We start from the raw sequence: 14540 nt of genomic DNA, 5'->3' as shown, positions 1-14540 counted from the left end.
AAAAAAACTTTGTTTTTTCTCTCACGGACCGTTACGAACTTGGCTTTGTCTTCACGGACCGTTACGTACTTAGCTTTGTCCTCACGGACCGTTACGAACTTTGTTTTTTCTCTTACGGATCGTTACGGACTTGGTATTGCCTTCACGGATTGATAGGGACAACTTTTTTTTTCCTCACGGAAGTATACGGAGCTTTGTTTCCACTAGAAACTACGTGAGGTATTGTAGACAACGATTTTTACGGAAAGATTACGGAAGATAACGGAAAGGCACGCCATCTAGATGTTGTCTACACGGAGTGTACACGAACTATTTCACGGAATATACACGGAACGTGTCCGAATAGACACTGTCCGGAACGCCACACCTTGTATATTTTTTCATCATGAATACAATTACAGTCGGAGCTGTCGGCCTAATATCTTCAAAAAAGTATAGTACATCAATGCGTTATTCCTACTGTTGTTCCTCTTTTTTCCGTTTGCTTCCTCATTCCTGTTGTTTCCTTATCCCTCTCTCTTATCGCATTTGCGTGCAAAGGCCCTTAGAGAAGCAGCTGCTGCTGCCACCGCCGCTGATGTCGTGATGCGCGCTGTCCGCTGTCGCCGCCGCCGCCGCCAATTGCTATGTACGTACCTAACTACAATCATACGTCTATGGATAGTGAGAAACTGTGCACTTGTGCAGTCTGCAGCAGTAGTATATGATCTGATCTGTGTATGACTGTATGTGGGACGGGTATATGCAATCGACCATGTACCCAAGTGTAGTATTGTAGTCTGTTGTGCGTGGAGTCCGTGAACGGAGCTCTTCGCGGTACGCGTCTTCTTGTCTGCCGTCAGTCTGACCTGAAGGACCCTGGAATGTAAAAGAGCCGCATTGGTGCAGGTTAAGAACTCTACGGTTCTCAGGAATCGCGAGAAACCGGCGAACCAAGAGAGAGAGAGAAAGAGAGAGAAAGATTGCCGAGTGGAGTGCGTCCCCATCTTCAACGGTTGTCCTCACCCAGAGGAGTGCGAGTTCTGGAATTCCTACGCGTATTTAATGTAATCCTGGTATCGTTTTTGAGAAGAATGAGCGGAGTAACTTCGGCCTACGTTATACTAATAAGGTACCTGTACTCCTGTACCAAGCAACATGCGCGCGCCAGAGCCTTGCTGATGTCTCGCTGAGTCGAGCAAATTGATAGCACGGCACTCACGATAGCCACGATAGCTGCAGTGATAGCCCAACACAACCACTTATACGGCACTTACCCAGTTACCCACTACTACTCTACACGCACACACATATGCCTATATATATATATTAGCAATCAGCATTCTATCTCGGAACTCGGAACACACACAAAAATGGCGGTGTCGCTGCGCTGCCGCCGCCAGCGCGCCGACTCCGCTTCTGCTGCTGTTGCAATTGCTGCCGACGTCGCCGTCACCACAAAGTGAGTGCTTCGGTTTTTGAACAACTCGAGTACATTAGGCTATTTTTCGGTACTCATATCAGTGGTTGGAGTCGCCGGAGTGCATTTTAGTGCGTGAGTGTGTGCGTGTGAGCTACTCCTGTTGGTGCATTTTAGCAAGAGAACGCCGCTTCCGTAGTGAGAAAACGAAAGAGAGGGAGAAAAAGTGTCCAGAGGGTTGCTGCTGCCGGCAATAACGCGCTGTGAAAGGGTAGTGAGGGACGCGCAGACGAGGATGAGTTTCGGTGATCGAGCAACGACGCCGGGAGCACGTGCTGCTGCCGCATTGGACAAGAGTAATCCGGGCAAAGAGGCAGCGCGCGAATACCTCCACCAGCCTCGGTTCCTTCACTGCCATCAGGTGAATTTATCTTTTTTTTGGTTCTTGGTTGTTGTGCAATTTTTTTTTTTTTTTACTATTATGGGTGGCGTTCGCTTAGGTATAGCGAACAGCTGCGGTCAGGTCAGTATCCTGTGTTCTATTACACACACGCTCACACATGTTCACATACAGATATACACTGTCTAGCACGTTTTTGGAGCAATCGCAATGTGCATGCTAAACCATTCAAGTTATTGGTTAGGTTTGTTGTGTTGCTTTTATTTTATTTCATTACACTTAAAGCACCGTGAGCATACAGTGTATTTATTGTTTATGATTACATTGCAAACAATAATGTGATAATTTAACCAAAATGAACAATGCATCGGAAACGTTTTTTAAGTCATGAAACATACAATTATTAAAAACAAACACATCGATTAAATTATTTTCAATAAAACATCTTAAACTTGTATCGTAATTATTTAAAATAACAAATTGATTTTTAAATATCACTATTAGTGTACGTAATTATTTTACACCATCAATTTTTGTTATACTAGTTGTAACCCACATTCTCTCTATTTTGTGTTTCAGACTCAATAGTACGCTTAAATTGGTCAACCTAGCTTACTAGTAAGAGGGTTTGAAAACTAATGCTTACTCTAGTTTGTCCTGTAAACTTTGAAAGACTGCTGATAATCAAAAAGCACTGCGATGTCAAAAAGTAATATTTTAATGGAAGTCAATTTAATAGGCTGTGTTGAGAGTATTTAGACTTTCAACCGAAACCAAATATAAGAAGAAAAGCTTAGTTGTATTTTGTACTGTGTACATGTGAAAAAAAATCCAAAAGGCTCATTTTCCTTAATGCCGATGCCGGCCGAATACCACGAAAACGCCAACTTTGCTCTGGGGGCCTATCAGGACACCAGCAACATGACGGCCAATATGTATAGGGTAGGAGGTAAGTTCACACACATATTTTCATATTAAATACACTTAAGCAAATAGAATATGATAAAAACACCAAAACATATTGCACATATTTCTCTATGATATTTATACTAATTCAAACCATGTTAAGAACTCTGATGCTCTTGATTTTAACACGTACCTGTTGATTATTAGTTCAGACAATGAGTGACGGGTTCATGTTATACACGATATACACTATAAAAACTTGATGAATTAAGTTACGTACACTCTTGTCATCTTCAAAAGTTTGCACAAGCATTATTTATTAATTCAGTATAGAATAGAGAAGTAAAGAATTTTAAAAACCAGCCCAAAGCTTTGGACATCCTCCATTCATACCAAATATACCTTGAAACTGTTTGTCTAAGAACAAAAAAAATAAACAAAATACAAATCATCAGATTGTATGTACATAAAAGAGGTTTGAGGCATCAGTTGGGCATCGGGATGACTAGCAAAGAGTGGTGTGTTCACAGGTTTAAACAAAAAGCATCACCATGATTATCTAGCCATCGTTTCGCTCCGCTTCATCTTCGTCCTTGCGTGTCTCGTATATATAATATACATTATACTATATAACAACACGCATGGGTAATGTGTACGTGAATCGTAACATTCGTAACGCCGTTACTGCTCGGCTGTCTGAGCCCTGAGCTAGCCCAGCAGCATGAGTGTATATATCTCACCTCCCCCCGTTCCATTAGCCGGGCGCGCTTGCATTCCCTCCTTTTCCTCCTTTTCATCTGTTATACATTTTCCCTCTCTTTCTCGCTCCATATAGCTGGACGACCCTATACTGCTGCTCCTCCCTGCGATCCCCCGTTGCCGGTGTGGTGATGCTGCTCTTCCCCCTCGATCGCCGCGCACCCCGACTCGACGAGCAAATGAAAGGTATGAGCCAGCCAACCAGGCGACCATCCGTCCATCCGCTTGCTCTATGCTCTTTCGCCGGTCCGTATGTCCGCACACCGCGTTCTTTCTCTCTCTCTCTCTCTCTCTTTTGCTTCCTTGCTATCTTTCTCTCTGTATACACCTTGTGCCAATGCCGCTGCTACCGCTGCTGTAGCTTTCGCTACTGCTCCTCTTCCTCCTCCTTCTTTATACTCAACGGCCGGTGTTGCAGTTGCACACCTTAAGTATATACTTACTTACCTGGCTTATATTTATGTACTTCTCTCTCTCTCTCTCTCTCAGTGATGTGCATACACTGCACCATAAGTTGTACTTACCGTTGACTTGCCCCGATTCCGCGTGGGTGTATGGATGATGTGCGTGAATTTGTACTCGAGCGTTCATTATTTCAAAAATCGAGCTTTACCAACTCCCACCCCTGCAAGTAAAATTCTTGCATTAGTCACGTCATCTTCAAATTTGACAAATGTCTCAACAAAAGTAGTGAAAAATATAAAGTTGCAGCAAAGGTACAATCAATCCAAAAATTATAGTAAAGAAGGAAATTCAAAATTATTCGAAATTGTAATAGAGAAGTAGCCAAGTGTAATTGAAACTTCTAAAAATATGTTTAGTAGCTATATCGATATTATGTTTATCCCCAAAATAAAGAACATTAGACTGTAAATCAACTGTTGAAATCCGTTAAGTTCAAAAAGCAAACAAAAATTGTTGTTATACCTACTCAAACGCAAAAAACAAAAAGTAAATTTTGTCTTATAGCTTTAATCAAACTAATAATAAAAAAACTAAGTCATGTACCTAGAACATTCTAAAAAAAATTTTATGATATGAATCTCTCAACGTAGAAAAAATTTTAGTGAATTTACAATTTAACTTCACTCGCGGCTCTTCATTGAAACATTTAAGATAAATGAGTATAATATTATACGTATTCTGCTGCTGGTTGTACTTAATAGCTTGTATTAATAAGCGGCAGAGGATGAATTTTCTTAAAATCATGTGCAGAAATCAATGTACCTATAATTATGTATAATTATGATTTCGAATTTGATATGACCCTTTATACTTAACTATCCACCATTAAAATTCTTATACTTTCAAAAATTCATAACAAATTGTAATCGAAAGACACATTAATGTTCACTCGAATATTTTTTATCTCGAAAGGAAAAAAGTATTTACACTATATTTGAATATTACAATAAAACACTCTGTTCCATACTATACTTTCAAAGTTAATTTTGCTATTGATTTTTTCGGAGCATATAATTTCAACGAGTACTGCCAAGCTGAATACGAACGCACTTTTCGGAATTGAGAAATCGAACATTTTCATGGTATCTCTATATATATTCTTTGACCATCAGCCCTCACAGGCGCCTCATCAATGTTTTTAAAGCTGCAAATAATTACCCAAAATTTGAAACATCACTAACCGTTTTCCACATGCTCTGCATTTATTATCCACAAAGTTTTGATACACATGTATTTTTGGATAATCTAATATGTATGCACTGTGGAGTTCTTGGTGAAGTTGTAAGTTCTTATCCAGAGCCAAAGTTGGCAGGAATGACTTAAAGATCTGACTAGGATCGAACTGACGATTCCTTGAGCAGCGATGTTTCCGAGGCTATAGTACTCTGAGCCAACGACTGCTCCATATGTATGATTAATCATACTTATGTTGGTCGAATATATAGATGTACTGATAATACGCTCAGGCCAGGGGCGATGGAGCAGCATTCGCTTGAGTGGTGGTCTGGAAATCCAGTAAGACGCCGTGTTAAAAAGAACATATCAAAAACGCCCAGCCATTTCTGTTACGAAAAATGTAGTTGTATTCGACGTGATAGTTTTTATAGTGGACGCGCAAAATTATAGCAGTTTTGACTATTAAACGCCTTCTTATTGATACGTTTAATATCCCACATCAACAAAAAATGTTGTATATCTCATTATAATTACCCTACTTCTTCAAGGATTTTTGATTACCTATACATAAATTCAACGACTGTCCAGAGTACTCAATTTTTTTATCCTTAGTTGGCAACTCAATTAGATTTTCGTATGTCTCCCCGGTCCTCGCCCCCCCTGTCCCCCCGCTGATATTATCGAACATTCTCAAAGTAGCTAGTTTTTATAGACAATAATAACTTGGAAACATGGTATCAGATGAAACGTTACCTTATGAAAAAAAATTTTTCATTGAAAAAAGTGTTTTATAAATTTTCAAAAACGTAAAGATTGTTTGTACTGCATTAGAGTTCCGGATTTTGAGGAAAGCTGTGCCGAATTCAGATTATGGTTTTCAGTTAAACAAGCTTTAGATGCGATTTTGTAGGAAAGTTTCGCACCGCGTGAAAGAGAGGTAACACTCGCTGCCGTGCATTCAGCATAAGAGCGTCTTGCGACTTTGTTTACGTTCGACTTGATATTTTTTTTTATACGATTATCTTCTTCGCGAGTTAAGTTGAGCTATCGAAATGGATGTTTTTTGTTTTTTTTTTGTCTTGAAGCATATTTCCATCACACAATACTGACCATTGAAGAATGTAAAATTATCTCTCCCGTAAATGAATAATACGATTTCAGAAATATTTTTCTCGAAAGTTCGCCTACAAAGTTCATGTACACGTGTTATGTGCTCAAGAACACGATGTAATTTTTAGAAATTAGTAACACATTTCAGACACAATTACCCAAACTCCTAAATGTCATTATATCAAATGTAATGTGATCATTATATAACTGATGAATAGCAATAACTTTTTAAAAATCTAATGAATATGAAATGTGAGGACTGAAGGCAGTCTTAAAGTCATCTGTATAAAAATGTATAATGAAAATTCAGGGACCTGAATTTAGACTTATATAATACCGCGCTACTTGATCTAGTAGTCGAAATTTTTTATCAATACATGAAAAAATGTCTACTGCGCCGGGGAAATTTTGATGGTGCATAATGAATTTCTTCTCGAACTTCTTCTCATAATTATGTGTTTGAAATCCTAAAATCCTAACTATTGGTGCATTTATTGAAAATATATCGCAAATTACTTAAAAGTGGATTGTTTCTGAGATAATAAATTATAAAAATACATTTTGACACTTTACTACCGGTTCTTAGCAAGCATGATGGAACGTGTATTGTCGACTTTAAAATTTTACATGTTCAACATAAAGTTGTTGACGACATTACATTTGAATTTTACGTAGTCCATGATTAACGAATTCTGTAGGTCATTGTCCATTTATATCAATTAGGTAGCCGTATTATGTAAAAATTTACTTATAAATACTTTTGTATGAATATTATTTCATTGAGAAAATATAGGGCATGGTCATGTCCTCGCGTAAAATTTAGAATACTTGTGTATTCCACTAATAAGATAGTTAAACTCGTTATCTTATAAAATTAAAGCGAAAAATTAAATATTGAGATTTCGAAACCAGTGGCTATTTGTACGATACAGAAAATTTTTATCTAAAAGAGGAGTAGATTTATTTTTAGTAAGTCCATTTTTATGAAATGCTTGAAGCCAATAGTTTCCGTCGTCCATGATGACGAGCATGGTGACGCGATGCCAAAACAACAGCTGTCAGATACTGGAACTTGCTTCCAACGTCCATTTCCGAAAGTATCCCGGTTTTGCTCCTATGGATCCATGGCTGATTGAAGTTTGTAGATGCACCTTTTTTGTTTGATACATTTTGATTCCTGATGACAATAGACAAAGGTGTTTCTTGAATCGTTTGTCAATCACTTTTGTTAATAACAGTTTTATTCAATATTGCGTTGATGTTTTTTTTTGGCTGAAAACAGATTCCATGCCATTCTTTGGCAGATTTTGGACAAAAAAACAAAACTGCATGCACCCTTTAGTTTTGAAATAAAACATTCCTAAAAGTTACTGTATTTTTTTACGGATTTCGCCAGTGTTTTACTCAGTTGTCACCCCATTATTTTCAACCCACCAGGACTCAAATTTTATCTTACAGTGTGTAGGTACTTTTAGATAGAAAAAAAAAAAATAATTATGATCACTCATTGCCGGAAGACTACAGGTGCGGTCGACAATTACCATTCGTCACCTGGATTGTTCATTCCAAAATAGTAAAAAAAATTTACTGGTTATGGATCGGGTAGTAAGTTGTTTCCATAACCCATCAAACCTTTTGTATACATTTTTGGAACGAACGATCCAGGTAACAAACAGTAATCTTCGAACGCGCCCTACGATATTGTTGATTAACGCATGATCGTTTTTACACCTACTAGTTATATTTACTGTACAAAAAGTTAATAAAAATTACTACCTACCTGTTGATTAAAAGTAGTGTAGTTGTTGCTCGGGATGCAATGAACGATCATTAATTTTTTTTTTTTTTTTTTTTTCATTGTTCTAAAATATACACTCTAGTGAAATTTGAGATTTAGTGGATTAAAAATAATAACTGACAACTGACAAAAACTCTATAAAAATTGGTAAAATACATATTTCTTTAAACTTCAGGAATTTTTTTTACCAGAGAGCAATTATTTTAATGTGATAGTCGTGGAAGGTAGAAGTTACCTTTCAACATTCCATAGAAATATTGATCTTCAGTAACAAATTTGTAAAAAATCGTAAAAATAAGACGTGTATCAGTATTAAACTATTATGTATACAAGTTTTAGAAAGATAAACAAGATTAATAAAAAACATCAAATTTTCGTCTACTCTCCAGCATGACGTGCTGTAAAAATCTTCTTTCCAAAAAAACGGTGTAGGGAAAAACGGGTAAAAAGGGTACTATTATCTGTGATGCGTTTTTTACCGTTATTTTAAATCTTAACAGTAATTAGCCGTCTAAACGCAACACTGACTCGATACAGTAGATAATGGAACTCCTAATCGCCATAATCGCAAAAGGGGAAGAATATAGATATACATTTACTATGGCGAACCTGAGCCTGTAGATTCAACTCAACCGCAATCACTCCGCAAATCGTATAATTGTATCCCGAATAGAATCTAGCGAATCGTACCACTACTACTACACTTGAATATATAAAATTAATATCTCTTCTTCCAATATATTATGCGCGAGCACAAATATCGGTAATACACTTACCCGTGTAGCTTTTTTTATATTAATAGTAGTGTGTTGACCACCATCTAGGGTATTTTTGCACTCTACTTACAGCTATTAAAGTACGTATGAGTGTATACAAAAAAAATTCAGTAAATATATTTCGATTTTGGATTCACTACTTTTTAGAAATCCGATGAAAAGAGGGCAATACTTTCTCTTACATTCTTTGTTAAAAAAACAAGAAACTCGTCACGAAAAATGACCTACACCGTTAATAAAAAAAAACTTAGACGTAACAGAGGCTTAAAAAAAATACCAGTAAAAACTTGAATATTCAGTAGTCTATTAAGGTAGCTCCCTTGTCTACTGCTCTAGTCAAGTAGGAGAGTTTCACTTGTATATGTATACGTATATACGTACATCAGTGTTGATATTCTGCTACCGTTTGTCATTTTTAACCATAAAGCTGATTTTCACGTCTTTCTTGGGAAATATCTTTGGAAAATGCCCCATTACCAGGATTTTACATGACAGTATTGAGAAGATGAAGCTAAAACTAGCAGACAAATTGCAGCAGTGATACCGTCAAATAACAAATTCTACCACGAGGACCCTTGAAACTATGACAGGTACTCCTTTATTATACTAAATTAGGAAAGTACGTAGTCTAGTTTTAAGGGTATCCAAGTAGAATTTGTTATTTGACGGTATCGCTGCTGAAATTTGTCTGCTAGTTTCAGCTTCATATTGAGAAGAACAGAGATTTTTCTACAAGTACATCATAATATGTCTGCTAAGGTTTTTTATCGTGAGTTGGGAAATGCCTGTGAAGCTGATATTTTGATGCTCTGCCATTTGAGCTCGTGTTAAACAATTCAACTTTGAGCTGAGATATCCCGAGATTTTGCTCCACTTGGGGTATAAACAAAGACACCGTTAGATTCAGTAGATCAAAATCTATTGAATGAAACATATTTCATTCCGTAGGTTTTCGCAAGGGAGCTACATTCAATTACCATTTTTTTTATCTACCAGTGATAGACGTACTTATATTTTTCGACGGAATTTGAAACCACAAAACTTTAACTTTTTTTGTTTGATTAACCAATTATTGAATGTTCTCAAGTTATTTCAAAGTATCTCACTTTTGTTACTTTTAGTTTTAAAAAAACGTTCTATTTTAAAAAAACTTTTTTAAATATTCATACAATCAGGGGACCAAGTTACCCTCAAAGTTAGCCGGGTGACTACATTATATTAAGTATAAGCGCACACACTCCTATACGTATGTCCCATGCGTCTACCAGCGTCTACCGTGTAGGGAAACTAGTTCATTTTTTGGCCATTTCTTTGTTATTTATTTCGGCTTTGTTTTGTTGATTTTTTTTGTTATTTATTTATTTTTCATTGTTCTTATACCGTATTTCTCCTCTACCTTGATGTTTTTCTGCTTTCATGTGTATAACCTAAATACGTGTATATACGTATACCTTTTATATGCGCATTTTTAAATGCAATGATCGCGATCCTGCTGTTTTTGCAAATTCGTGATCGGTACATTGCTCCTTCCACGTCTTTAACATTTTATTGCTCTCTCACGTCGACGTCGACGTCCACCTCTTCTTTACCCCCCCCCCTTTTTTTTTGTTCACTGCACCATTTGCGCTTCTTCGTTTCCTTTTTCTTCTCCCCAAACGGTTGCCTCTCTCTCTCTCTCTCTCTCTCGTTTGCGCGTTCATTTGTACTGCTGCTCCCTGCCTATTTCTCCAAAGTCTGTGCGCACAAAATATCCGTTAGATGCGCAGTACCACGCGCAGTACCATATCTCAACATATATAGCCATGGAACAGGCGACGAACATGCTCGCACAGACTGTATATGTGTATACTTGATAAACACTCTTATTGTATATTTATTTTCTCTCGCACCACAAGTACTTTTTTCTCTTGATCCTTTTTGCTTTCTTGATTCATGTGCTTTAGTAGCCAAACATTTGCAATTCTCTCAATCTAAGAATGTCCTAAAAACGGTATGATTAAAACGATCCAAAGTTGAGTAAGCAGGGCAGAGACCCCGTTTGAGCTCGTTCTAAAGAGCAAGTCCTGGTGAAGTAAGATGATTAAGTCTATTTCGCAAAATTTCGCGTCTTGAAAAATTAAAGCATAATGTGTCGTAACTAACAATTGATTGTTAAATGATGCTGAGTAGTTTTATAGTACGTTGAAAGTTGTATCATTTATTTTTTTCATTTTGGAGAGACTTAACAAGCACATAAACATAAACTGTATGGTAATGATTTCGTAGTCACGTGACTTTGTCACTTATTTAAATTTGCGTGTCCAAACGACGCCGTGGAATACCATTCAACACAGGCACCTGCAGAGAGTCAAGCGTGTCTATAGAATGTATACTATGGTTCCCCCCTTTGCACAGCCTTTTGTACCCTTGGGACAACCTAACCTCTATCCCTACACAGCTGTCGGTTAGCGGTGTCCAACGTGCCCTTTTAACGCTACATATGTCTCTATGTCAATTTTTCTTTACAAATTTTCATGTTACTGCAAAATCATAGTGTTGTGACATAATATACAATCTGTCTTTGTATGGCCTTACAGGCCCAATTTATAATAGCGTGTTTTGCAAAATATGGTACCGTTTTAGATATTATAAATTTCAACCCACAATTTCACTGTCTCGATTACAAAATGTAAAACGAAATATTTCTAACAGGTTGATTTCATTCAAAAATATGTTTGATCATACCATAACCAAATATGGTAAATGAAAATTTTTCACGAATACTATTGTAAGATGGCCTTAAACCGGAATATTATGCGTGTTCGAGTGCATGTTTATGTATAGATGCGGGTATGTGATTTTCAAACAAAAGAAGATATTCTTAATCGTTTTCAATATCCCCAAAGACCATAATACATAGACGAAAAATTCCTTTCTACGTATACAATACGTTATATATATCATACTCGCCAAGTATCTGCATTTTGAGGAAGAAAAGATTAAGAATAAAAAGACATACACATATATACACTTGCGCACTGAATCAGTTGAGCTCGGACACTCTTTGCTATCTCTCTTTTATTACGTTCATTCGGTTTCAATGTATCCTCTTTTTTTATCTCTCTGCCACTGCCGTATGCGTGCACGTACGGCGCGACGCTATTTCGATTTTCCTTTTCCAACCTTTTATCAGCTACATAACCATGAGTAGGACATTTTTATCAAAAATGCTACGTTCTCGTTTCAAAGTTTATTTTTACTCGTTGACGAATTTTCAAAAGTATTAAAAACGATTAATTCACTTCTCACCAAAACGTAATATCGATACTGCGTGGTCAGGCAATGACAAAGCTACAGTAAAAAAAAGGTACCGCCGGAAATGTTATTAAGTACTATAGGGAATGGCGTTGACTTAGTAGGTATCGTGCTGGTCACAGAGGAAACACTGCCCTAATGGTCAAGGTTGTTAGTGAATGCATTTTCGGATTTTTTTTTTTTTTTTTAACCTGCTTATTCAACTAAAAGAGTATCCTGGATATACCAAAAGTTTTGTAAATGGTTTTTTCCCGGAATTGTCGTTCAGCGTAGTTAGAAGCTAATCCCTGAAGGGGACTAAGTAAAGCCAACCGTAGTCAACATTGACCTGATGCTTACTTCTGCTAGAGTCAAAAGTACGGGTCGTTTCCAAATATTCCTTTTTTAGCCGAATTCGATTTTTTTAATCGTCAAAGAATATTCATTTACTTCTTTGTAATCTTCCACCACTCAAACTTCTCTCGCGAATCTACAATAGCAGTCGATAATAGTTGATAATAATTTTATCGCCTGAAGTCATTACTTTGCGTGCGAGCGTTCGCCTTTTGATGCACAAGCAAGCATCAGAAGTTGATATTTTACAGATGATTGTCCAAAAATAGCCTATGCATGGCTTTCGTGTGTTATTTCACTCTTGATGTGATGATTATCATCCGAGCGAGACGAGATTATTTCACTGGCTTCACGCATTCGTTTCATAGTAATGAAATAGTATCTCGCATTTCAGCGCACTAGTCTATCTGATTGTTTTATATACCTTATATTTTTATTAATTTCGATGCGGAGTCCTGTAATCGATTCAGAAAAAGTTTTGTATTCAACAAACATAATTCGAAAAAAGAGTACCACCACACCTGCATACTATACTTCCCTCTCGAGCGTATAAGCCACAGTGTGTTGTACTTATTGTCAGTGGGAGAGAGTGGTCAAGTATCGTAAGTGTAGCGTATCACGTCGCATATATATATATATATATATAGAAACTGTACCCAGCACTCGGCTACCTCAGATCCTACAGTCCTACTACACCCGCCTGCTCTCTAAAGCACACACGTACCGTACCACTCATACACGTCATCAGTTGCCACCGCCACTACTGTTACATACAGCACACTTGGCTGCTTCCGCCTTCACAATTACGCTAAATGCGTGTATGGATATATTATGTCATATTATTTACCGACTTTCGATTTTCTATTTTGTAAAAAAAATGCTATGGTTATTTATTTAAATTCATTAATCTTAATACTCTTCAAAAAATTTAAAGAAGGAACTTTGTATATTTATTAAATATAAATGAATTTTGTTAATAAAGAAGCAGACACCTTTGATACTTGTATAGGTTATTGTCGTTTTTTTGCAAATAAACAAAAATTTCGTGAAGTGTAGAATTTTTATCAATACCGAAAAAAGTGTCCCTGACTACTTACTTGTCAGAATCCTGTCTCTTCAAGACAACTAACCAAGTTTTTCAATGGTTTCTGGAACTATGATCTCATATACTTACTATGCCTCTATCAGATACAAACACGAATTTTCGGTTTTTTGGCATAACTCTAAATGGTGACCACTTGCTAGGCCCAAAATTTTCAGCATAACTGTTCAGGATTACATCCATCGAAAAACTGAACCAGCAGACGGTTTCATAAACCATCTCTCATTGTATTTCAAAAACATTATGTCCCAGAAATTTGTTTTATCTCTATGGGGTGATTGTAAATAAAAAATGTCTCGGAATATTTCTCTGAAATTTTAAGTTTCTGATAAATATATCATTTTTTAATTCGAAAAACTTATAAAATGGAAGGTTTCAATCCTGGAAAACCATATGAAAAACGAACAATTTAAATATTACCAAATTTCTTGAATATTCTTCAAACATCCGTTAACAAAGTTACTTAGCGGTTTAGGTTATTATTCTATTCCAACCCCCCCCCCTCTATTTATCAAACCTCATTCTAGGCATTCTGAGGCTACTGAAATGTATTTACGAGAACCACGGATAGATGTCGTGTATTGCAGACTTACACAACGCTCATCGAACTGTTGGCAGAGCTTTATTTATTGTGTAAAAATATAACAACTGATATTTTTATATGCACTAATGCTCTGCAACTATGACAACACTATTCAATTCATTGAAGCGCATTCATAGGAAGAAGGTAGTACAAAATGATCACTGCAGATTCAGCGATTCTACCAACTTTATAGAGTTAAAAGTGCATGCAATATATAGAAATCACTGGAGTTTAGTGCTGACAGTAACAACTAACTGTTTTTGTTCTCGCAGAAATATTGATTTTGGCCAACAAAAATAGCATATATATTATATATGCATATATGTATATGTAAAGTAGTTACACGCACAATTCTATAGAATAGCTGTAAAATAAAAAAAAAAATTATAGTTGGATGCGTGTTGCTTAAGGTTAAATTGTTATAAAAATGTATATAAAT

At 36.6% G+C, this 14540-nt stretch overlaps 1 protein-coding gene across 2 annotated transcripts in view; it reads left to right on the top strand.

The window, feature by feature from the left end:
- The first annotated feature begins 664 nt into the window (after positions 1-664).
- Positions 665-14540, top strand: part of MTA1-like (metastasis associated 1-like) — a 61587-nt gene continuing 47711 nt past the window's right edge. For both annotated transcript variants that reach the window (XM_089592932.1, XM_089592928.1), the window contains exons 1-2: positions 665-1820; positions 2379-2748. In XM_089592932.1, coding sequence (XP_089449058.1) covers positions 2652-2748 — 97 coding nt within the window. In that variant the 5' untranslated portion in view covers positions 665-1820; positions 2379-2651. The remainder of the gene's footprint in view (positions 1821-2378; positions 2749-14540) is intronic.

This window comes from Copidosoma floridanum, unplaced genomic scaffold, assembly GCF_036245765.1.
Source record: "Copidosoma floridanum isolate Cflo_tuat_1 unplaced genomic scaffold, Cflo_Japanese_pri ptg000001l, whole genome shotgun sequence".
Lineage (NCBI taxonomy): Eukaryota > Metazoa > Arthropoda > Insecta > Hymenoptera > Encyrtidae > Copidosoma > Copidosoma floridanum.
The sequence above is the reverse complement of the archived record's forward strand: the minus strand, read 5'-3'. Positions and strand labels throughout refer to the sequence as shown.